The sequence below is a fragment of the Cebus imitator genome, unplaced genomic scaffold (assembly GCF_001604975.1).
Source record: "Cebus imitator isolate Cc_AM_T3 unplaced genomic scaffold, Cebus_imitator-1.0 Scaffold0, whole genome shotgun sequence".
Taxonomy (NCBI): domain Eukaryota; kingdom Metazoa; phylum Chordata; class Mammalia; order Primates; family Cebidae; genus Cebus; species Cebus imitator.
Window position 1 is genome coordinate 16,138,459 of NW_016107315.1, and position 26,255 is coordinate 16,164,713.

Sequence of the window (26,255 nt, forward strand, 5' to 3'; positions counted from 1 at the left end):
CCCCCAAAATGCCAACCTCTGCACCTCCACTTCAGCCTTGTTATCCGCTCTTCTCCAGTAGAAAGTCTAATGGTGGCCAGTGACCATTTTCTTGGGTGTTTGTCTCACTTCAGCATCTGTGCTTTCCTTCTTTGGTGGCAGGAAGTACTAGGGGGACTTGAAATGTTTTTGGACTGGTTAGGGCCCAGGGGGTCATACGGCATGAATGGACTTTCCCCAGATGGAGAGAATACCATGAACATTGTCCCCACAGAGGCATCCACCCAGGAGCCTCAAAGCACTGGGCCCTTTAACCAATAGCTCAGAGCATGCTGTCTGTGCTACTGTTGTCCTCTCTACTCTGGCAGATGAAGGAAAGGGCTCAGGGTTTCTGCAAACTCCTGCCGAATCGGGTTGCTTTGCTGTTCTCTCCTTCTCATGCTAACCTCCGTGCACCCACTCTAGCCTGCCTAGATCACTGCAGGACTCTGTTCAAAGATCCTTACTTTATAAAATTCCACAAACACTTAAAAGCTGAAAATATGAATTAGAAAATGCTGATTATCCAAAGCTCTGACAAGCTGGGCGGAAAATTGTCCCCTTTTTGGAAATTGTTTCTTGGGCTGACCTCATGTCGTAGCAAGACTCAGACATGAGGTAATTGCCCCGGGGCTGACATATATGCATCATCTGCTTCCTCGCACTGGTGACCAGACGCCTTGGAAAGGTGACCAGAGAGCACAGAGGTACCAGTGGAAACTTCCAAAGGCATCTTTTTGATTTTTTAATTTCTCCAGCCAGCATGCATTGCCCCTGCTCCATGAGGAACACTGTTGCTGAAGGGGACAGTGGATTCCAAAGACGAGGAGTTAAAGGTCCACTGAGCAATGGAGAGCAAACGGAGCTCACCAACCCAGGGCCAGCCAGTCCAGGAAAAGCAGGTCCCGGAGGTGCTGTCCGAGGATCTCAACTTCTGAAGGGGACTTAAAATCACCAAGCCCCTGCCCAAAGCTAAATTTCCGGAGGACTCTCAGCTGCCTTGGCCATTCACAACAGACTGCATCTCAAGGCTGCATTGTCTTTGCACAGCGTTCACTGCTAGAAAGCTCACGCATAGTGCAATACCATACCTATATTCCTGTGATCCTAGCACCATCTTTTCAGTCCTCAGGACAATCTTTCCATACTTAGGGGTAGTCAAGCTGAAAATGCTAAATGAAATCAGAGTTGAGAGGACTCACATCAGACTCATGGTCCCCATCCTGTGAAGAGAGGATGCTTGGAGCCATGGAGGCCACCTTGCAGTTCTAAAGAGGAAGATCATAGACACTGAGGCTGGTAGTGGAGCCTGGATCCATCATGGCATGGCTGATCTACTGCACATAGCCTAGAATGGTCTGAACTCTTAATATGTAAGATAATTAAATGGCTTTCATTTAAAAACTAAAAAAAAAAAAAATCCTGGCCTGGATTTCTGGCAAAGTGTTAAGGCCGAGGTTACCAGTGGGACTAAAATAATTCCATTCCTCTGCTCCGTGTATATTTCATATCAAATGAAATTCATATAAGACTGATGGGCACTTGGTGCTAGGGAACCTCATATTAGATAAATCTCTCGGACAACCACCCGCCTTCTTTCTTAAGCTCGTGCTTTCCGAAGCTCTTTTCCTGCTCCTGGCTGTACCAGAAGAAAGCTTCCGTAGATCCTAACACGTCTGCAGCTTTGGCTGCTCTTCCTTTAGCAAGGACATGTGCAGGTAGCAGCCCTGTCATGTGGGGTTAGAGGGGGTCAGAGTACCCCAAGATTAAGAAGAAGCTAATATGTAAATTATTTTCACAACCTTAAATCCCAAAGCTTCGAATCTAGAGTTTCCCAGAGGAACTTTAAATAATCACTTAGGAAAACACTAGCCAGGGCCCCAGCCATCTCTATCTATTTACAAATTGGAGTCGTTTCTGGAAAAGAGGTCTCATAGGAAGACTGTAACTAGCCTCTGGCAGACCCCCTCCAGGTCACAGCTCTCTATTTTTCTCCATTCCTTGTTTTACTTCCTTTGACACTTCAGGGTTGGGTCTGCCCCTCACAGGGTCTGTGGAAGCCCACGTGACCCTGGCAATGCTACAGGGTCACAATGCTACGGTGCTGTTTCCGTGGCATCTGCGCAACATGGACGGGCAGCATGGACTTCGTCTCCCTGAGGTTGGCTCCATGGGAAACGAGCAGGCCTTGCAAAGCTGTCTCCCAGCCCTGGGCACTGGGGTGGCACTTACTTTCCCTGAGGTAACTGAGGTGTGACAACAGCACTTCCGTGTTGTAGAGGGTGGTAGCGCGGAGGAAGTCCTCCTTGTTCATTTTGCACAGTTCCTTGCCATCCATGTTCTGGAAAAAGGATGTGTCAATCTCCATCAAGCCGTATTCCTTTATGGCCCACTCCAGCCACTGCCTCACGTGCTCCTGTGTCCACAGCGTGGGGTCTGCAGAGGAGAAGACGTTGTTAGGCAAGGGCTGCAGGTAGGTAGAGGCTCCCTGAGAGCCTAGGCAGCCTCCCTCCCTCTCTCCCTTACCCCTTGTCCCTCTCTCTTTCCCTTCTCTCTCTCTGGGAAAGCCAGCTCCCTTCCAGATGGTCTCCCTAGAACACCCATCTGGCTCCACGGCATCTGGCGCTGCCTGAACCACTTAGCACTCTGGGGAGGTGCTTAGCTTCCTTACTACGTATCCTGACAGAACACTCTTTAAAGTTTTGGAGGGCAGTTGAAACCTTTGCCTGAGAAATGGTGGCATCAAAATGAAAATAAACACAATTCCATAGACCCCAGGAACAATGTCTCTGGAAAGGGGAACCATCTGTATTTTAAGAATATTAATGGTTTCATGAAAGAACACGGATCCCTCAGATGTCTATAGAAAAGAAACAGAGAGAGAGACTTTTACTGCAATTCCATCTGTGCTGCTGAAAAACCCAGTGGTGGTAGTCCTGAACATAAACTCAATCTGGGTTTTCGCGTTTTAAGTACAGCTGTGTTGAAATTTCTACCAGGTCCTCCACAAAACATTTTTTGGATATTTAAATGCCCAAGGATGAGAGATGGTATTAGGGAGAAACTTTTAGTCCTTGAGAGGACACAGGTAAGGTAACCACTGAGGCCACCTCTACGGTAGGACACTCATACCTCCTTCTCCTTCTGTGTGTGTGTGTGTGTGTGTGTGTGTGTGTGTGTGTGTGTTCCTGCACACGTGCACCTGTGTGGTGGGGGGTGGGGTGGGGGTGTTGCACGTTCAGCACAAGCGATGGGTTCCAGCAGGTTCCACAGTAGGCAGAACTCTTATATCTTATCACCTACTACAGTCTGAAACCCATCTCTTCACTTCACAACCAATCGTTAGTGGGTCCAATAAACACCTTAAGTATCCTCATCATAGAAGAAAACTACGTGACACTTGCCTTCAAGAAACACTCCTTCCCATGAAATAGGTGGGCAAGCATATCGCTACTAAGCAATGGATTTTGTGGCGGTGGTTCAAAGACACATAAGTGGAAGGGAATAGTGAAAATTTGGAGAGTCGTGGAAGACTTCCTGGAAGAGGAGAAACTAGGCATTTTATTTTAAGTCAGTCATTAGCCTCTGGCTTCTAATGAGCCTGTTTTATTTACCATATTTATTAGGCAGAAATATCTGGCTACCCCTCAACTAACTCACTCTCTCATTCTACAGCGTCTGTGAACCAGGGTTGAATGATTAGGAGCAGATGTGGGGAAAGAAGTGAGGTTCACACTTCGCAGCTGGGCAGCCACAGGCAAGTTTCCCAGCAATTTTCCGCAAGCCTCTGCCAACTGCCCTTGAGCTCTCCATCCCACCTTGATTTTTATGTGAGAGAATCTGGGTGCCCAGGCCCTGCCCATGCATGAGTGATTGCTATATTGGCTGGAGGCAGAGGAGCTGGCAAAGGGAGGAGTTAGGAGACTTTGGGCTCACAGGTCACAGCCTACTGCTCAAAGTCATTCCCACAACCAAACGCTGGGTGAGCAGTGATGGCTCAGGTGGTGGGTGCAATATGCCATCTGCTCCATGTGCTCTGTTTTTACTTACCAAGGAAATCTTGTAATATCCCATTTACAGATGCAAAGTGGAGTCTTAAAAGGTTAAGTTTTGGCTGGGTGAGGTGGCTCACGCCTGTAACCCCAGCACTTTGGGAGGCCAGGGCGGACAGATCACAAGGTCAAGTGATCCAGACCAACCTGGCAAACATGGTAAAACCCCGTCTCAACTAAAAATATAAAAATTAGCTGGTGTGGTGGTGCATGCCTCTAGTCCCAGCTACTCGGGAGGCTGAGGCAGGAGAATTGCTTGAACCTGGGAGGCGGAGGTTGCAGTGAACTGAGATTGTGCCACTGTACTCCAGCCTGGTGACAGAGCAAGATGTCATCTAAAAAAAAAAAAAAAAAAAGAAGGTTAAGTCCCTTACCCAAAGCCTCATCGCTGGTAAGCATCAGGACCAGGGTTCCAATAGAAACCTTCGCAAGACTTCACCAAGCTGAAGAGGTGGGTCCCCCCAAAGCTGCTTTCCTCTTCTCACCATCCCGCTTTACCTCACCTGTGAGTTACACGGCTCTGATGCCAAAAAGCGGAGCTCCTTTAAAGCGTCATTGTACAAAGATACATTTCTCGCTCTCTTACTCTCCAGAAGCAATTAGGCATGGATCATTGGCAAATGGAAATAATTTTGCACCTTTTCAGAATTCTAAAGAAACATATCCTAGGGGGAGTTGGATTATGGAGCATATTATTTCATTCTTCACTTCTCCCAGTTCCTCACTTTTAGTATCCAAGACCTCAAATTCAATTTTATACCATATATTTTATTTATTTTATTATTTCCTCCCTTGCTTTGGGCTCTGCAACAATATTATTTCTCTCCCTCTACAGCACAATGAATTATAAATCTTCAACTCTGGATCATGCTAAACTCTTCCAAATGTATTTCCTGGATGATTTAGTCCTAGCTTCTTCCCATCTGAACATGGAGCTAGTGATTAACTAGGGCCCACATTTATACTTGTCTTTAAATCCCATCATAAATTCAATTGCTTATTCCACTAATATTTTATGGCCTTGATTTGTCGACTTGCCCAAATGAGACTTCCCTTCATGTCCAGAGCCTGGCCTGGAGGAAGCCAAAATGTCTGAGGATCTAGAAGATCCAGCCGGAGCTAAAATAATGAAGTAAATCCATAGCCTGAGAATTCATTACACGAAGTGCTTTAAAAATCATTTGACATGAATCTGTGCTATTTTCACCATCACTGCCATAAGTAAGTTGGCTCACTAAAGCCTGACGTTTTGCTATCCCTTTTAAAGGCATTTCAATACTGATTGAGGGTTTGGAAGGTCGACATAGCAGTCTGGCCACTTCTGCCCATTTCCCAGATTCCTTCCCAAAAATGACGACCAAAATGAGATGGTGCCAAAGGTTGATTCAGAGACAATCTCAGGTCCCTTAACCCTTCAGTCCCTCAAGCTTTCCCTCCCAGGCTGGGAGCTGTTTGGCTGAAGCAGGGGAGTTTAAAGCTATTTGAGTGAAGAACCTGGTGAGGCTCAGCTTTGCTTTGGGGTGTACAAAGAGATTCCTACATCTGTGTTCTAATATGGTTTCACTGTTTGCTTTCAGTGAGGAGGGAGACGATACACCTGGGCTAAACATTACTAGCTGGTCTCCTGCGACAGGTGTTTTAAGTAATGCCATGGAGATAAAGCAATTTGCATGGTGCCTGGCACCTAGAAAACGCTCAATAAACGGAAGCACTCTTCCTTTGTTAGGTCAGATGCTTGTGGAAGAGTGAACTTAGAATTGCTTTAGGAGTCGTTTGTAAGTCCTGCAGGGTACAGAGAAATTCCCACAAGCCCCACCCCTCTCCTGCCTCGCTTTTGCCCGCACCTTCTTGAATTTGGCCCAGAACACAGAGAGTCAACTGTAGTCCAGGGATATGGTGAGACGCAGCTTCCCAGGGAAAACAAACACCACGGCCCAAAGCAGGAGGGGTCCCTTAAAATTTCTGCCTTTAGATCTACAAGCAAATGCCTTCAGACTACCTCAAAGAGATGTCTAACCTTTTGACTTCAGATGCAACTACATTTACACATTTACCAATGGAAGGAGCTTTGCTCTCTGGTAAAGTTATTTTGGTAAGATCAGGTTTAATCCCTGCCCTGTAATCCACTTTACTTAGGATCTGGACGTTCTTACTCCTTCTACCTGGCACCAGCTCTACACGTGGCAGTTTTTAAACACCCTTCTTGTACAGGCGCTGAGTTTGCTGGTGCTGGCTGGGGCGGAGTGTCCGGCCAGTGGACTGAAGGACTGAACAATGATTTTATTTTCTGGGACCAACAGCACCAGTACCTAGGAAAAAGAGGCTATTTTTATCTAATGACATAACTTGTGGCACACATGTTAAGGCACTCCATTAGTTAAATATAGTTATTTCTATTTTAAAACTCAAAGAGCTGGCTGTAATTTTGGAAAGGTGGAACCCGGCAGATGCCGGGAAGTACAAGCCTGCAGGGAAGGACAGGCCTCTGCAGCTGCCCTCCTCCTCACAGGCAAGGATGCCCACGTCCAGAGCTCACGGGATTCCTTTTGGGTGGAGGCAGCCTTGCCGCCCGTCCTTGAGGACCAGGCCATTGATGTAGAGTCTGTGGTGTGGTCTGTTTAAAGGTGGGGCTTCTAGCATTCAATCCACACATCAGGGGACATCTGGGACACTGGTTTAAAGGGCAGCTAGGGAGTAAGGTAAAATGTGCAGGTTTTTTTGTTGTTGTTTTGTTTTGAGACAGAATCTCGCTCCATCACCCAGGCTGGAGTGCAATGATGCGATCTTGGCTCACTGCAACCTCTGCATTCTGGGTTCAAGCAAGTCTCCTACCTCAGCCTCCTGAGTAGCTGAGATTACAGGTGTCCACCACCACTCCCAGCTTATTTTTTTTTTTTTTAGTAGAGATGGGGTTTCACATGTTGACCAGGATGGTTTCAATCTCCCTACCATCTGATCCACCTGCCTCTGCCTCCCAATGTGCAAGTAGGATTGATGTGAGCTACCATGGCTGGGTGATGTACAGCTTTCTCCATTTTGCATTTTCACAGGGAACAGAGTATGAGATAAAGGTTTAAATGCTTCCTAGTCCCCAGAAAGTGGGGAAGTGAATGCCATCCAGGCAGCCTGGTTCTCAAAGTACCTGCAGGGACGATGACTCTCCTCTCGTTGGTGGTCATGTTGGGAGGAGGGGGGCCGTTCTTCTCATCCATATAGCTGTTATAGTTCATGGGGTTGGACTCGCCTCCGCCCACGAGCTTGCTGCATTTGCTAACGCTGCAATCCACCGGAGACTCCCTAAAGTGAGAGGAGACAAAACCCAGAGGCAGTCAGCACTGGCGGGCAGCTCGTCCCAGCCTCTGAATCTTAAGCCCACGGCTCTGCTGATGACCATGGAGCCATTGCCCAGCCCCACTTGGTGTCATGACGATGATGATGCCCTCTTTCTATCCTCCACGCTGCAACCAGAGTTTTCTTCAAATAAAAGCCCAATCCTGTAATTACAGTACGTAAAAACTTCTGGCAGTGCCTTAGTGCCCTCAGACCAAGGTCTGAGCTTCTTTGAGCGCCATCCCAGCCCTCCCTGTCTGACTGCAGCTTACATTTTTAGCCTCACTGCCAGGCAACCTAGTCGACGCTCACAGATGCGCCTTCCTCACAGTCCCGCAGCACTTGGTGTCCTGCCTTGGTTATTAGAACTTGTCACATTGTCTGATTCTTAGCTTGGCCTGTGCCCTCTGACTGCTGAGTCCTTGAGAGGATGGTCATCACTTTCTTTGTTTAACCTTAGTACTGTTAGGTAGAAGGTGAGCAGCAAATGCTTTCTCAGTGAGTTATTTCTACTGCACATATCTAAGTTTAATGCATTTCTCATACACTGTTATATTCAAATTTCCCAGCAAGCCTCCAAGATAGGCACAGCAAGGGTTACCATCTCCGTTTCATGGTTGATGAAATCGAGACGGGGCTCTCTGGCTCATGGTCACACAACTAGTCGAGGTGGAAGCAGGACTCTGGTCTGCAGCGTTAAGCTTTACTATCAAGCACACATGCAAAAGAGCTGGTTGCTACTTGGAGAAGGAATGGAATCCAGGAACTTCCACCTGACGGAGAGGTGGTGGCCCTGTGGCATTTTGCATCCTTGGCCCCGAGCTCACCTTGGAAGCAGTATGGACATGCACAGGGGAGAAAGCAGATCACCCAACTTAGCCTAGAACTACAGAGCTTGATCAGCACCTGGTATTTTGCAGCACTGGTGATTGGGCAGCTGTCTGAAGGGGTGACATCCCACTCATGGCCATCTGGTGCCCTGAAGCGGGCTGGCAAACACACTCTGCCTGCCCTCCAGCCCAGCATCACGCACCTGTAGCATGCCTGGGGGAGGTGGACCCTGCCACACCCAGTGCCTGCTGCTCAGCCACTCCAGCAGCAGCCGGCCCAAAGACAACGATGGGGAGGCCAAGGAGAAGCCGTAGCCACGGTTATACTGAGCAGGAAGCACCGGTTCTGGCAGCCTGGGAGACAGCCAGTTCTCTCAAGAGCTCCAAACCAGGCCTTCAGACCAAGGAGTTCAGATAAGGTTCAGATTACAGCCTTCCAATTCTAGGCCGTATAACCGCTCTGGACGTTCCAGAAGCCTGGCCACTGCCCTCCATCCCCTGCCATGGGCAGGAACAGACCACAGCAAGGCCTTGAGGAGCAGGGCCGTACCAGATAGCGATCCACCCATCCCACAAGCGGGGACAGCAGTCACTAACCCAGGAGAAGGGAGATCAGCCCAGCCCTTCCTGAGACCCAGGCAGGGTGGGGAGGCCTGAGCACGTTCAATAAAGAAAATTAAATGAATTTGTTTCTTAATCTGAAAGGAAAAAAATATTGAAGATCACTTATCATAGCTGGGAGATAAATGCTCCACTGAGATATTAGAAGTCAGACGGTAATTTTTTCCTGATGTCTTACAGAGGGGAACATGGGCTGAAAATGAAAATAAGATGTATAACTCACACATGTTAGAATTTAAGGTTTTACTATTCGCCTACTGTTTTTCCAGGCAGAGAACCAAGAACCAGCCGTCAGAGTCCCAGATTGCTGAAGGTTTAATGTCCCCATGGCAGTGGAGGGGAGGCAGTAGCACATCAGAGCTTTTCACCAGGGTTTGGCCCTTTGGCTTCTGCTGTGGAAGGACCTGGCCTGAGATGAAGCAGTCCCAGTCAGACCCTGGTGCCTGCGTCTGAGCCGAGCTCTGGCTCGAGTGTGCTGGGTCTCCTCACCCGCCCTGGGGCTAACTGCAGGCACACACTCGCACACATGCACGCACATGTGCACATGCACTCCAACACAGAACACACGTGCACAATACTCCACCCACGTGCATGCACAAACTTCAATAGAGAACACATGTGCACACACATGCACATACTCTCATGCATGCACACACTTCAACACACATGCACGGACATGCACTGCACACATGTTAACACAGGACACACATACTTCACCCACATGGAAGCACACATTCCAACACAGAGAACATGCACACATATGCACATACACTTCATCCACACATACATACACACTTCAATACATGCACACACACGGATACACATCACCACACACACACACAGGCACACACACACAAACACACATGCATGGTCTGGCAGCCTTTCCTGCATCTTTGTCAGTTGTGGAATAGTTCAAGTGCTGCAGAAGTTTGAGGGATTAAGTTGGCCTGCGACCAAGTGAGCAAGGTTTCATTGGCGGGTGGCCTCTGTGGGAGAGGTGGGTGCCACACTGTCCTCTCTTCCCTTGGAGGATGCCCAGAGGGAGAGGGCATGAACAGGGGTCTTTTGGAAAGGAGAACGACAGCAGGAGGTAGGGGATGGTGGGACAGGAGGGCACACCCCATGGCTCTTCCCCTTTGTGGATGTTGGGGAGACAATGTTTGAAAAATTATTTTCCACATCAACCGGGCCCCTGGGGATTTCTGAGTTAGAAACTGACCTCTTGCTGTGCAGAGAAGTCAGCACATCAGGACTCATTGAAATGGAGTGAGCCTTTATGGTTATGGCCATGTATGGTAGGCACAGGTGGCAGGACTAGTCCCAGGTGCCAGGGCTGGAGGAAAATAAATGTGAAAAGCCTAAAGAAACATTTTCCGAAATCTGCCTAAAACATGACCTGGTAAGGAGAGGAGCCACGAGCACCCCAATGAAGGGAAAGTGGGCACAGAGGAGGAGGGTGCTCTCTTGCTGGGGTGGCCGTGGGCACTCATTCCCTGTGCGGAACCTCCTCACTCACTGACCCAGAGAAGTTCTCCCAGTTCTACTTCCCTCCTCCCCTCTCCCACCCCCAGCCCTGTGCACACACTTGCTCCCCAGCTGGACAGGTGATCGGTTTGGCCACCCGCCTGCCGGGGTGCTTCTCCTCTGGAACAAGGCCCTGTCCTCAGTCCCAGGCGTCTGCACTAGGACCTGCAGGCGGGTGTCTTTAGGGAGAAGCGCTGGCACCATCCTGGTTCCCCACACTTGCCCAGCTGGCCCTCCTCCCACTGCTCAATGACAGAGAGAAAGAAGGAAAGCCGTACCTCGCCCGCTCGCCTGCCAGACCTCCCTCCATTCTTGCAGCTCCCAAGTACCGTGCCTCCGCCAGCCAGTACAAGCCCTCTGTGCAGCCATGGGGCTCCACGACTGCCGCTCAGGGTGGGTACAGGTGAAGCCCAGCATAAAAGGCTGCTCTTTAATGAGGCAGCTGGCGCCTGTGAAGAGGGCTTGATGAAAACAAGAGGGAGGGGGAGCACGGGACGAGGTTTTGCCATTCAGCTTGCTTGCACTGCTGCTAATTTGTATTAAGACCTGCACTTACAGCTAGCATGGGGCTGGGGCTCACTGGCAGCTGATAGCACTGGGACAGGTGACAAGAGAGCCCGGGTCTGCCACAATAGAGCAGGGAGGTGGCGGTGGCCCCAAGGGGGTAAAAACTCAGCACATCTCCATCTCAGGGCAACAGAGGCCACAGCAAAGTGGCAGAGGGCGGGGTAGCCCTTGTCCTTCATTTCCACCACTGGACATAGCTCTTTACTCCTCGGGTTCTGTGTGTGTGTGTTCTGTGAACATTGCTACTGATTTCCAAAAGAGCCTTGCAGTCTGTTAGGCAATCTAAAACAAGGCTGGAATCCTGGGTGTTTGGATGAAAGGAGATTTCAAAGGCTTCTCCCGAAGATTACCTCTTTGGGCTATACAAGATCTCTACCTACCTGGTCAACTCAGAGCAACTGAATTGGGTATATCATCAGACCCACACATCTGAGCCCAGCCTCACTGTCAAGAGATATCTGATGCTCACACGGCCAAACTGAGGCCTCCAGGGCTGCCTAAGTCACACGGTTGCATTAGGAACTGTGGTGTGTGTCTCCTGAGTAGATGCACCCGTGCAAAGCTGAAGCAATATGTATGGCCTTTAGAATGTCTGTAGGATCCATGCATAGAGGTGACTTTTTTGTTTTTGAAAAGGAGATGTAATAGCTTAAAAGCAAATTCCAAGAAAAGAGAAAGCATCACACATGATAAAGCAGTTGCCCTAATCCATTAGCTGCTTTCATCTCCATGCAATAGACGCTGCTAACTTTTCCAGGACCCTGTGTATGCCTCTCCATCCAGGTTATGTGCGATGAGTCTCATACTGCAAGGTTCAGAACACAGGAGTTTAGAAAGGGGCCTTGCAGCCAGAGAGGCACAAATTCCAGGGAACATGGGCTGATCTTTCTCTGTGTGAAACGTGACTCTCTAGGTGTCCAGGGCATCCAGACCCTGGGGACCGGATCAGGGTGTGTCAGGACAGTTTAGCACTGAACTCAGGTCCTGAATGCCAGGCTCACAAGGCAAGTCTTGCACTTCTCTCTATAAATTGATATTCTTTTCTTCATGGGACGTTTTCCCCAATCCCTGTGGTTGAGACAGGATGCAGCTGAGAGTTATTTGCAGACCACAGCTTGGATCAAGTTGCTGAAGTCTACATGCAACACAGAACCTATGGGCCATGCTGTCTCAAGGCAACGCAGCCTAACAGAGTCAACCACAACAGGAAGATATGAAGAAAGAGCACAGACCTCCTACAACAAACGGGCAAGCCACACTGTCTCTGAGATCCTCAGACCTCAATCTCTGCACTTGACCCTTTGCCCTTGGGCCATAGAGTTTGCTGCTGGAGTGGAAGGCAAGTGGGCATGTAGCTTGAGGCGCACTGCACACCTCCTTCCCGCCAGAGACACAAATGCCAATGGGTGTCCAGTGAGCCTGAAGATGTAACTCAGAAGCCCATGCTGTCAAGGAATGAATCACAGAACAGTCCAGAACACTGTGGCCCGGCACTGCCCAACAGAAGTAGAATGGGAACCACATGTGTGAGCCACATAATTTTAAATTTACTAGTAGTCAGATCTTTAAAAGAAAACAAAACAATAAAATGAATTTTAATACGATATTAAAATATATAGAGCCAAAAGGTAAATCAATAGTCAATGAGATATTTTACACTTTTTCCGTACTAAGTCTTCTAAACACAGTATGTGGTTTGCATTTAGCGTACATCTCAATTTTCAACTAACCATATTTGAAGTGCTAAGTACCAACTATGGCTAGTGGCTGCTGCATTAAACAGCACAGGTCTAGCCCATGAGCCAAGCCACCTCAAACTGTACACCCTACCTTGGTTTTCTCATCTGAAGTTCGGAATGATTACAGTATCCTCTCCTATCTTTTCGTGTAATGGCGAATTAGACGTCTGCAAATAACCAAATCATATGCAAGTAACAAGCTGCCATTATCAATAATACTCAGAGGATATGAGAAGCATGGTGTTCAGCGTGAGAGATTTAAAGAGCCTGGCGTTGGTTTTATTTTGTCATTACTTTTTGCATAATTAAATGATAGGCTCTGACATGGTTCCACTGTAAGCGACGACATTTTTCTAAAACTCCTTGCTTCCTGCTAGCCACTGGTCCAGCTTACATGTGAGTCTTTAGAAAATATTTGTGGGGTGCTGGGGATAGCTGTGCCTAAGCTGCTTGGCTCTGAGAGTCCACAGGATTGTCTGTGCTTGCCCAGGGTGGGTGAGAAGACGTCAGTCTTTCTGAACCTACTTTGTCACCTGCTGATGGTTTGGGTCAAGACAAGCAACTCAAAAGCAGAGGCTGCTGCTCTGCACAATGAAAGCCAGGAAAATAACCTGTCTGTTCACTGGAATGTTCGCACAGGCCTCTCTAGCTGGCGTTTGGTGTGACTGGAGCCAGGTGTGAGCTGGCAAGTGGGTTCCAAAGGTCAATTTCCTCGGGGGACATTCTTTGTTCTTTGCCCAGGATCAGTATCCCCGAGTGCTTGAGGAGTCCCCGGGAGCAGGGGAGGGAGCGGTGAGCAGCATACCTCCTTCCCACCAGAGACACACATACCTATGGGTCTCCAGTGAGCGTGAAGGCGGAACTCAGAAGCGCATGCATCAACGCAGGCTCAGCACCGGAGGGGTCCAGTCAGCAGACTTGGGTCTCTGTCCTGATCTTAAACAGGCACCTTCTCCTTCAAGTTTGCTCAGCCATGTTTTCATCCAGTTATTTACTTGATGACAATTTACTGAACACCTATTGTGTCAGGCCCTGCTCGCATGTCAAGTGAAGGAGGTGATAAGACCTAAGATGCTCTAAGCACAGTAAAGATGAGGAAGTGCTGGTTTTGTTCAGGTGGCCAGGGGAGGCCTCTGAAAAGGTGATGTTCAGGTAGAGAAACCTGAAACTCATGAGGGAGAGAGTCATATGACTAGATGGAGTAGGAATGTTCCAGAAGGAAGGAGCCCAGGGGAAGAGATTCTGAGGCAGGAAGGGGGTGCCTGGGGGTTTAGGAGCAGCAGCTAGAGTCTCGTGAGGCTGGTGTGGAGGGAAGAAGTGGGATGGAGGGGGCAGTAGAGAGGATGGCGGAGGGATGATGGGCCACGCTAAGGGTTTTGCGTTTTGTCATAGGCCATTAAAGTGTTTTGAGCAAGAGGGCTACAAATGAGGAAAGCGTGGCTCCGGCTGCTTGCTGTCCAGAGAACAGACTCCAGGAAGGCAGGCAGAGGGGAGAGCAGCATGCCCTGCAGAAGCCTAGGGGAGGTGCTGCTAGCTTGGACTTGGCAGAGGCAGTGGGGGTAAGGAGTGAGCGGATTCATGTGACAACAGACTACAGCATCCCCAACAGTGGGATCTGGATCTTCAACAAGCATTGAGAGCTCCTTGGGGAAGGGCCCATTTGGAAGGCACCATAGAATAGGCCTCCTTACTGGGTGGGCATTGGCAGAAATGAGACAGTGGTACGACAGCATGACACGCAGGCAGAGAGGGAGCAGAAAGGTGCCTCATGGATGGCAAGTGGGCTGGAACCAAAAGCCTGGGAGTGGGCTCCAGCTTCGCTTCCTCTATATCCTTAGACGAAGCACTCTCCCCTGAAAGCCGCACTTGCCTTCCTGTGTAACAATGAAGTTACAATAACCACCTCATAGGACAGTGGTGGGGAACAAGTGATACGATGATATGGGACAATGTTCAACACACTGTGTCCTACGGCTGTGAGGAGCTCCAGCGCCATCAGCATTACCTCTAGAGAGAGACCCATCTGAGGGGCTGCAGGCTCAGAGCCTCTGAGCCTTCCCGAAATCCTAGGATCTGGAAAGGTGGCTGGGATCCCAGTCGCTGGTTTTGGTTAGTGGGGTTGAAATATGGTAGGGCTGGGAATTCCCACAGGCAGGTCTGAGGGCACGGGCTGCTCTGGAGGAGGTCTACCTCCCAACCATGCTCATTCCCTCTCCCTCTTCCATCCAGACTGGTTTCCTCGGTGGCCTCATCCACTTCCACGGTTCCTTAGAGATGATGCCCAAACCTAAATTCCAGGCCTGAAAGATTATCTGAGCTTCAGTTCCCAAAGCCTAGTAGACATTTTTATCTGGATGTTCTACCGATTGCTCACAAGGAATCTCAAAGAGAACATTGACAACCCGTCCTAAAGCATTTCCTGTCCCACCTTTCTATGGCTGCCCCCAGCACCATCCTTTAAAACGCCCAGGCTTCAGTCGCCTTTGAATCTTTCCTGCCATGTACCCGCTTCATTCAACTTTATTCACCTAAGCCCTGTCAATCATCTTTTTGCTATCTCCCTTATGTATCCTTCCTTTTCAGTTTCCATAATCATTACCATCACTTGGTTCAGAACTTCATTATTTTCTTATTTTATTTTATTTTATTTTATTTTAAAGACGGGGTTTCACCATGTTGGTCAGGCTGGTCTTGAACTCCCGACCTCAGGTAATCCGCCTGCCTTGACCTCCAAAGTGCTTGGATTACAGGCGTGAGCCACCACGCCTGGCAGAACTTCATTATTTTCTATGGGATATTTTACTAACTTCTTCACTTGTCTTTCTGACTCTCCCATCCTACCCTCTGTGTACAATGATTGACAGCTCACTAGTCTTAAGTCACTGCCCTGATGAGGTTAAGTGTCACATCTGTGTCCACAGTCAGCCTCTGGCTGTGGAATAAACGGCATGTGCTTTCAGGTTACCATTCAGGGCCCTCTCTTTCTTTTTATTTTCATCTCCTTGTGCCTTTGACCCTGTAGATAACCTGATATTTTGTGAATGAGACTGATGTTCTCTTTCTTTCAAGTCTGTTCGCAAGGATGACAGACTACAGAGCACTTCCCTAATCATCTCAGGCACCATCCCGGCTCCTTGCCCTGCAGCCTCAGAGTAACACTAGAGTAAGGAGCCGTGAGGAAGTGAACATCCCAGTCCTGCTCGACAAAGGAGGAAGCTGGTGCTCTGAGAGATTTTGATGACTTGCCAAAGGGGCGGAAGCAGGACTTGAAACCCAGGCTGCCTGTCCACCGTCCTCTTCCATGACCTTGTGAGTTTCTCTCCCTGGACCCTCCTGTCTCCATTTCTACAAGCAAAGCCTGAACCTACCCAGCACTGTACCTCCTTCACGCACACCTTCAGGGTGCCTGCCCGCTGCCGGACACAGTGCGCCCACACAGGTTTCTACCTTCCTCATCACTTCTCTACTGTTACTAAAGAGTGGTTTGATCACCTTTGCTCTGCTGAGACCTGCCCAGAGAGGTTAAGTATCTTCAACAGGGAAGAGTAGTTTATTGCTAAGCTGTCCCCAAGAGGACTGGATCCAGGCCTGTGACTAACAAGAAATAAGTGTCCCACGAACGTCTGCATAGGCTCTTGGGGCCTGACTCTCACCTGGCTTCTGAGGGCTGAATGGACCTCTGAGGGCTGCATGGGCCCCAGAGAGCCAGGTGTGCTTCCTGGCCCCGCTCCACCCATCTTCATCTCTGAGGCCCTCTCTGCCTCAGCTCTCTACCGACTGACACAGACTTCTTGGCCCAGCTCCAGAGCCCCATCTGCTGCAAAAACCCTAAGAACCAGAAGCCGCTTGCTGCAGATCTGGCGACTTTGCACCTTCGCCCAGTCCTGCACAGGCCTGGTGAGCTTACCTGGATCCATTCATGTGGTCATACTCCCGCTTGACGTTGACCCTCACTGGCTGGTTGATCCACTCCTGCTGCGGTGGGAGGGGGTTGATCTTGTGGGGCTGCCCGTAGTCAGGACTCCCCGAGGCGGTCATGTCGGCCTTGGGGAGATGGGCCGCCGCGCCGTACGCCGAGTCAAAGAGGGACTGGTCGTCGCTCACCACCGACAGAGCCTCCTGCAAGGCCAGAGAAGAGACAGAAAGCTCATGGTCATCCTTCACCCAAGCAAGTGGCACTCAGTGGCACTCTTGCTTTGAGCTGGCAGGGTCCCAGGGCTGCCCAGGACAGCTTGTCTGGAAGTTCCTGTTTGACTCACACTGCAGGGGACAGGTTTGCCCTCATGCAAACCTGATGGGTGTTTGCAGGTTACGTGGGTGAGGAGGGACTTTGGGCAGTAGAGTGGGGATAGAGGGCTCATGAGAGTGGGTTCATTTATTGGTTCTGTAGGCTGGGACCCCCCGAAAAGGAGGGTGGGGATAGGGAGGTCAAGAATAGTGGTGACCATGCATGAAATGTAGTATTGTGGTGGCTTGTGAATGTTAGATTCTTCCAGGGATAAACAGAGATGCCTCTTATGAGCTGAGTGAAGTCATCAGCAATGAGGGGAGATGAGATCAAGCATTTATCTTCCAGGCGAGGCCAGTGAGGTCCATCCAGAGGGGTTAGGTGTTCTGCTCAAGGTCACACAGGGAAGGGTGGAGCCCAGGGCTGTGGCCAGGCCAGTTTCAGGTTCCTTATTTGTAACAGGAATAAAAATAGCGTCAGCACAGAGTCGGTAGGTGGATTAAGTGAGAAGATCTGTTCTGGGGGTCTAGCCTGTACAAAATTCTCAGCGGTTTGCTGAGGGCTCTCCGGAAGGTGCTGGTGTGTCCTATAGATCTCAGTGTTGATGACTCAGCCAGCCAAAGGACGAAGGAGGAATCTCAGACACGTGAAGTGCCAGCCAGGGCAAGATCCTCCGAAAGACGTTGTTGGGGATAACTCATATTATCCCATCACTGACTTGGGTGTGACTTTGGGAGATCATGGATTAAGAAAGGAACCCTTGGCCAGGCGTGGTGGCTCATGCCTATGATCCCAGCATTTTGGGAGGCTGAGGTGGGAGAATCTCTTGAGTCCAAGAGTTCTAGACCAGCCTGGGCAATGTGGCTTTTTCTACCAAAAAAAAAAAAAAAATTAGCTAGTCCTGGTGACATGTGCCCAGCTACCTGGGAGGCTGAGGTGGGAGGATCACTTGAGCCCAGGAAGTCGAGGCTGCAGTGAGCCGTGATCACGCCACTGCATTCAACCTGGGTGACTAGTCTCAAAACAACAACACCTTGCACCTTTGGAGATCTGCTACCAATCAGAACATGAAGATAAGAGCCTCCCATTATTCCACGTCATATGGAATCACAGGCATCCAAGGTCAGGGACCAGGGCACAGTGTTCACTATGGTCACATAATTACACAAAGCAAGTCTTCAGAGAAGATGGTAGTCATCTATAATTGATCTATAAGCTATATAATCTATAATTGTGAATAATAGGTCTGATAATACATGCAAAGTACCTAGAACAGTCTCTGTCACCTAGTAAGCCACGCTCAGAACATGTTAGGTATCATGATTATTAGCATTCAAACAAAGATTCTCTTAGGCCACCTATTAGGGGCTGCCTGTGCCCCCACAAAAGTCATATGCTGAAGGCCTTACCTGCAGTACTCAGAATGTGAGTGAATTTGGAGATAGGACCTCTAAAGAGGTAAGTTGAAATGAGGCTGATAGGGTGGGCTCTGATCCAATATGACTGGTGCTCTTATAAGGAGAGGGAACTTGGACACACAGAGGGCCCCCAGGGGAATGTGTGCACAGAGATACCGCAACGTGAGAACACAGCAGTCGTCGGCAAGCCAAGGAGAGAGGCCTCCGAGGAAAACCAACTCTGCTGGCTCTCTGATCTCGGACTTGCAGTCTCCAGAGCTCTGAGACACTTGTCTTCCAAGGGTCATCTTTGTCCCATCTTTTGTTTAAGCCACTCAGCCCTGGCAAACGGATACACCAACTTGACTTGAAAATGTAGTGACAGGTGAACAGTACTTGTTAAAACTGGTATTTGTCACTTTCCTTGAGTAATTCCCATTCCTGAATTGAATGTCTTCTTCAAAATGAATGCCCTTTACATGCCTGTAGAATTACAACCTGTTCTATGGGCTGTCTCTTCTCTTCCAGGGACATTCTCCATCCTTCAAAAAGGGATGCTTTTCTGTGGCTGTTTTCAGCTGGGATCAGGAAAAAAAATACTGGAATCTAGGAGATCTGCTTCTGCACCAGAAGGCTTTGGATGGTGTAAGTGCATCCAGAGATGTGTTCAAAGCAGAGCTGCCCACATAATATTAAAACACTTACATCCCCCAGCTGAGGGGATCTCCCTTCATTTAGACCTAAGATCTGCTGGGATCCTTCTTCATTTTCCACCAGATGCCTTTGAGTCATGCTCAGAAAAAAGCTATGCTTGTCAGAACCATTTGTTTTTTGGTTATTACATCTACTCTTGATTTCAGTTAGAGATCAGCTCTGGCTTTGTATCCTAAATTTTGAATTATTACCTGGGCACAAGGAATTATGGTTCTGAGCTGAAAAGGGTGACATTGCAACCTTTCAGACAGCTGGCCCGGAATCCATGAGATTCCTTAAGTTCCACACTGGAAGGAGTGTTTCAGACCACCTATGACACCTAAGTGTCTTTTGGTAATAAGGGTGAAGAACATGGATCAGAGTCCTGCTACAAAAAGAGATTACATTTCAGGGATCTGGTATCATTTTCTGCTGTAGAGAATGGCTTTCATTCTTAGTTTATCATTCACAAACCTTGGAGTTTCCAGTAAAATATTTTCTTTCCCTTTCCTCTTCTAGATTGGGGGAGAAGCTGATGGAAGAGCAGAGGCAAAGAAGCCCGGGAGGCAGGACTGGGGGCAGTGATGCTCCAGAGATGGGCAAAAAGTTCCTCCCATCATTATCCCAAAGAGGGTAAGACAGGCAACAGTGAACACAGGATTGTCCTATCCAAGGGGACACGCAGATGGCAAAATCGAGACTCACAGAAAAGAGGTAGGAACAGAGAACACAGACAAAGCTGGCAGTTCTGGAGGCAGACCTGGGAGAGACTTCTTAAGGAAGTGAATGTTACACAGCTAGAAAAATCAAGTGACAGGATAGACTGTAGGTGCAGAAAGGGCCCAAAACCAGTTTGAACTCATTCTGGAATAGAAGTTTTCTTAAAAATGTAGTCCACGGTCAAGGAAAATCCAATCAAGTGGCCACGTCGCAGGAGGAGAGTGTCCTGGTTCACCGGAATGCCTCGCACTTCTGTCCAGTCTGGGCATTTCTCTCTGAGACTCTTCCCTCCTTGACGACTCACTGACACGCTCTTCCCTCATTCAGTACACGTTGCACACTCCCTGGCTGGATCCAACTCCCTTGCAAGTTGTGAATACCACTGTCATCCTGCCACGATCTGCTCAAAAACCTCAGAGAGCTCCATAGATGAGGAACACAGCGAATCTTCTCAGCCCCTTGTCTTCCAAGGGTCTTGTTTGTCCCATCTGCCACTCTTACGTTGCACAGCTTCCTTCTGCTGCAACTTCTGTCCAATTCTAACTATTCTCACTGTTCCACTAGACAAACCCTACTCAGGTATGCTTCTGTGTCTTAATTTTGTTGGTTCTTTTGCTGCAAGTAACCTTTCTTTACCCTTTCACTTTGACGCACAATTATCTTCCCCATTGTGTAAGGTAGAGATCTTCCTGAGAGCTTCCTGTCTCCATGAAACCTTTCTGATGATGGCCTCTGACTGGTTTGAGCTGTTAACAGCTGGTGAGAATATCGCTTTGGGTATGCACACATGTGCACACACGTGCACACACGCGCACACACACATCCCCTTCTGTTTGCAATTATCGATAGACAAAAAGCTTTTTTTCCCATTACAATGTAGAGAAAAGAAGTGATGGATCATGAGGGCTGGGAAGAGAGAGAAGATAAAGGAGAAGGGTTCCCCGTTTGGACTGTATTTGAAAAGCCAATATGGGCAAGGGAAGGGAGGTGAGGGCCACTAAGTAGAATAAAAGATCAGGGGAGATAAGGCCCCAAACAAGCTGATCTGAGACCCAAGTGAAAAAGCGGAGTTGGGAAGGAGAGCATTCGTGCCACTTCTGCAAATAAATGGCACCTCCTTTTGCAGTTCAAGGTTGAGAGCTTTGGGAGCACCCCAAGATCGTGCCCTTGACAAGTACACTGTAGTTTTTATCATGGCACTGGCAGTAGAGAGCCTTCTCCAAACTGCTTCGGGGAGACCAGAGTAGGGATGGAGAAGGCAAACAGGAGGGATGGCTCTGGGCAACTTGATGTGAGTGCTGCTGTCCGCAGGTGAGGAGCTGCTGAGTTGGCAGAAATTTCACTTACTTGCAACTTTTTACACGAGGCGTTGTTGCTATTTCATGTGTGTCTTGTAAAGCCTTTTACTTAAACTCTTAAAACTTTTAAAGTTTAAACATAAATCTCTTCCTTGTACTTAAAACCCTTTACAGAAATGAGCACATTGATAGCATTCAAGAACTTTCCGTCGATAAATCATCAATAAGTATTTAACTGAGGTGATAGACTGAATGTAGAAAGAACACCAGCATGCAAATTCACCACCCATCCTCAGAGAAACGACATTTGTTCTGTTTCTAATGACTTTGCTTCTCCTATTGTTGCTGATGATTTTATTCAAGGGAAGAGAAATTATTTAAAAGACTTGTGGGGTCCATGGGGCTTTATACCTTATGGGGTTATGTAAAATTGACTTCCAAGTGAAAAAGACAGGAGGCCTGGGCTCCTAGCCCTGTGTGAGGCTCAGCTCTGGGGTTCCTTCTTGACCCAACAATTGTCACCATGAAAGGAATCCCTGGGCTGGCTTAGTCATTGGCTTCTGAGAAGCACTTTCCTTTGCATAATGCTGGAAAGGCTGGGTCTGTGGGTCTGGAGGCTCTGACACCTCAGCCACTGAGTCCTAGATCCAGAGAGTGGCATAGGGTCCCTTGCTTTAGGCAGGGAAGTGTCCCAGCACATGATGCCCCTTTACCAGAGAGCTCTGGCAAGGGGAGCAGGTTGGGATGGTAGTGTGAGTTCTGAGCTAAGGCAGATCACTCACATTTGCCGATAGAAAGGTTTCCTTCCTTGGCCAGGCGCGGTGGCTCAAGCCTGTAATCCTAGCACAGTGGGAGGCCGAGGCGGGTGGATCCCGAGGTCAAGAGATCGAGACCATCCTGGTCAACATGGTGAAACCTCATCTCTACTAAAAATACAAAAAATTAGCTGGGCATGGTGGCGCGTGCCTGTAATCCCAGCGACTCAGGAGGCTGGGGCAGGAGAATTGCCTGAACCCGGGAGGAGGAGGTTGCGGTGAGCCGAGATCGCGCCATTGCACTCCAGCCTGGGTAACAAGAGGGAAACTCCGTCTCAAAAAAAAAAAAGAAAGAAAGAAAGAAACGTTTCCTTCCCACACCCCCGTCCTGGTCTGGGATCCAGTGGGGCGGATGCCACCAATAATGCACTTGTCTCAATAGGACGCGTTTCCTCCTCCAGTATGGGCTAGGTGCCTTTAGCACATGACAAAGTACATCCTCTGTCATCATTACAGAAAGCAGGTGAAAGTAGTAATCATCACAGCACTTATGAAGTACAAAACACCGCTTACATGAGAAACCTAATTTAATCCTCCTGGCAATTCAATGAGGGATGTACTCTATTTTTTTAGATGAGAAAATGGATATTCAAAAAAGTGAAATAACCCGCTCAGTCGCACAGAAAATGAGTGTGATGTAGGATACAAATTGAGGTCTACAGCCGAAGCACGGAACCACTACTCTTTACAGGTTCTTTCTTGTGAATTTTCTGTCCTCTCAATTAGACCACATGCTCTTTGAGGGTAACTCTGGTGTTTATTGTAACTTAGAGCACAATCTTGAGTCAGAGAAATTTGAGTTTCTATCCAACTTCATCCACTGCTCATTAGGTATCTGGTACAAGTGCTATGAACTTCATTTCCTCATCTGTAGGCTGGGGATAATATCAGTACCTAACCTGGTAATTCTGGATAAAGACAGAATGAGATAATATAAGTAAAGTACCTAAATCAAGTACCTAAAGTTCTTGGAAAAAAGTAAATACTTAAAAATGTGGCCAGGCGTGGTGGCTCATGCCTGTAATCCCAGAACTTTGGGAGGCTGAGGCCAGAAGATCATCTGAGGCCAGGAATTCGAGAACAGCCTGGCCAATATGGTGACCCTGTTTCTACTAAAAATACAAAACTTGCCGGGCATGGTGGCTCGCACCTGTAATTCTAGCACTTTGGGAGGCTCAGGTGGGCAGATCATGAGGTCTGGAGTTTGAGACCAGCCTGACCAACATGGTGAAACCCCATCTCTACTGAAAACACAAAAATTAGCCTGGCATGGTGGCGCACACCTGTAGTCCCAGCTACTTGAGAGGCTGAGGCAGGAGGCTCGCTTGAACCTGGAAGGCAGAGTGAGCTGAGATTGTGCCACTGCACTCCAGCCTGGGTAACAGAGTAAGACTCTGTCTAAAAAAAAAAAAAGTACAAAACTTAGGTGTGGTGGTGGGCACCTGTAATCTCAGCTACCTGGGAGGCTGAGGCAATAACCAGCACTTTGGGGGGCTGACGTGGCTGGATTGCTTGAGCCCAGGCTTTCAATACCAACCTGGGTAACATGGTGTAACTCTGTCTCTATATAAAACAAACAAACAAATAAACAACAACAACAAAAAACTGATGTGGTAGTGTGCCTGTGGTCCTAGCTACTTGGAAAACTGAGGTAGGAGGATCACCTGAGCCCAGGAGGTGGAGGCTGCAGTGAGCCATGATTGCACCATCCAGCCTGGGCAACAGAGTGAGACACTATCTCAAAAAAAAAAAAAAAAGGTTAAAAAAAATTTTAGTAAAGGCTAATGCTGAGAAATGGCGTGAGAACCATTGGGTTAGAGATGGGTCGAGAGGGAGTTCAGATAAAGTCAGAGCGATACCTACTTCTCCACATGTTGATTGCTTAAAAGATTAATTGCCTAAATTTCAAAATGAGTAGATTTAGTGATGGTAGAGTCCGAAATGCGAATCCCCTGGGCTCCTGGAGAACAGAGCTGATTTCACTAAACTGCGTGTCCACTCTTCCTTTAAAACTGTGAGTGTTGTTCCATTGCAGGCTCAGCCCTCTCCCTGTCTCTGGCTTCTGAGTCCAGGCCTCTAGGTGGCATAGATAAGGCTCTGTTACTTAGCCTGAATGGCCCTGTGAATGAGGGGAGGGGCATCTGTTGCCAGATATTGAAAATTGTAGGTGGCTAGCACCTCTTTGCAGTGTTGCTCATACACACGTACTCAGCAAATATCAGAAGAATGTCATGTGTACAGCTGTGCATTTGTGAATTTTTAAACTTCGCTTATTTTGGAATTTGTCACATGCATGTGCCTATATGCATCTTTTCTTTTTATACTCATAAATGTGTCTTCCAACATTTGTTTTCCTTAGATTAAGTCAAATGTTGCTTTTCATGGGCACATCAGTTGAGTGACGGGGATGTGGTCAGAGCTGGCAGCACGATGGCCTGGCCGATATGATGAGCAAACAATTGCATCTCCAAAGAGCCCAGCTAAGGCTGAGATGGAAAAGCCTCCAGAAGGGCAAGGAAAGATGAAAAGGGTGGCTTGAGAATGTCCCCATTTCATTCGGGAAGACACAAGAGAAATTTCTGCCGTTGTCCTATGTGCGGGAAGGAACAAACATTTCACAGCCCAGTCTAGTGGAGTTAGAGGAGGCGAAATGGCAGACGTGGACATGAGCGGGAGATCCTTTCCCTCCGTTCTTCATTACACATAGGCTGAGTTTTATTTCTAACACAGGAATGACCCAAGATATGAGGCCTGAGAAGCACCAATGTCCCATTGTGTCCTTTTCGTTCCTTTCCACCGTCCTGCCCTGAATCACTTAAGGACAGTTTTCTGGGGCTGACCGGCTTGGCTGGGGGTGGCTGGTGAAAGGAATGTCAAAAGCAACGGGACCAAGTTCCCTGCGGCTGCACTGCTCAGTGGGTCCATTCAGCCGCTCCCAGTCCAGGGCTCTGGAACGCTGATCTCTGGCATATCCGATACCCAGGGTCACCACAGGGAGCACACTAGCGCCGGCTTTTTATTACATTCTTTGCATAATGACACGAAGTGCCTTCTCTTGCCAGCCGGAAAGAATACAGAATACGAAATGCAGACAAGACACTTGGGTGCGAAGCCCTCTGTGTTCTCTGCCTTTGGAACCCAGCAGGCTCTGCAGGAGTGGGGGTGGTCAGCCTGGGTTGGGGTCACTCCAAGTGTCATCTGAAGTGCCAAGAGCAGGTGGCCACTGATAGCAAGGCCAAACCTTTTGCTTCTCTCTCTTCCCTAGTTACCAGCCATGTGCCCACTTTTGGCTCCTTATTTCCACCGCATAGAGGGCAGCAAGGGAAAAGGGAAGAGGAGATAAAGTTTATGGAAAGTTGGGTAAGGAAGAAGGTGGGAAACATTGATCAGTCACCAAGCATTAGCTGAAAACCCCTTTGCACGGACCACAGTCCCACTTTCTGAAAATGGCCATCGGGATATTTCTGAAATTTGCCTCCCTCTTCCCATCAAAAGGCAGAGCTTATTTTCTTCCCTCTTGAACCCAGATGGAACTTCATGATTGCCTCAAGAAATGGCCTTGCATGACTTCCGAGACAAAGTGATAAAGGCATTGTGACTTCCACCTGCTTCTTGTTCTGTCTTGGGCCTCTAGTCAGTGGAAATGGCCGCCATGCGGTGAGAAAGCTCAAATTAGCCCAAGCAGAGAAACTGCATGGAGAGGCCCACAGGAGAGGAACCAAGGCCACAGCCAACCACAGCAACAAACTCCAGACTTGAGAGTCAGGAGCCTTCAGTGAAGGATAACAACACTCACAAGCGTAATAGTTGGTTTACGCCGCTAGGTTTCAGGGTAATTTCTTATGTAGCCATAGTAACTGGAACATCTCTGAGCATTTTACTCAGGAAGAGAGAACCCATTTTCAAAGGCTGTGTATCCTTTCACTGTGGTTATTGACACTGGCTGGCAGAAATCAGCACCATGACTGACCAGATGGGGAAGCTGAGGCGCAAAGCATAACCTTTCTAGGTTCATAGAGTGAGGGGAAATCAATCTCAGCATTAAGGCCTAAGTCCTCTGATAGGCACGTAGTGGAATTATCTCCAAACAGTAACAATAAAATAAACAACAGACAAAAACCAAACAAGGACCACTTTTTTAAATGAGATGAGAAAGATCAAATAGAACACGTATTATCCGATGACATGAAGTTTCCAAGGACCTTTACTATCATCACCTCATTTAAATTTTAAAATATGAGTTAGGACCTTCACATTATCGAAAAGAAAACTGAGGCTTAAAGAGGTTTGCTCCTTGCCTCCGCCCCTCAGCTAGGAGTCTCCACGCTGCTGGCTTGACTGCAAAGCTTATGCTCTGCCCTAAACCATTTCCAGTTCGCCATCTCCAATCCTAGGCTGTGGCACACAGCCAGACCTGCCACGG

General features: G+C 48.4%; 1 protein-coding gene across 1 annotated transcript in view; it reads right to left on the bottom strand.

Moving 5' to 3' along the window:
- Positions 1–26,255, bottom strand: part of FLI1 (Fli-1 proto-oncogene, ETS transcription factor) — a 116,724-nt gene that overhangs the window by 36,189 nt on the left and 54,280 nt on the right. The window contains exons 2-4 of the mRNA XM_017523536.2: positions 16,589–16,800; positions 7,213–7,367; positions 2,251–2,454 (exon numbers count right to left, since the gene is read on the bottom strand). Of these exons, the coding sequence (XP_017379025.1) occupies positions 2,251–2,454; positions 7,213–7,367; positions 16,589–16,800 (571 nt within the window). The remainder of the gene's footprint in view (positions 1–2,250; positions 2,455–7,212; positions 7,368–16,588; positions 16,801–26,255) is intronic.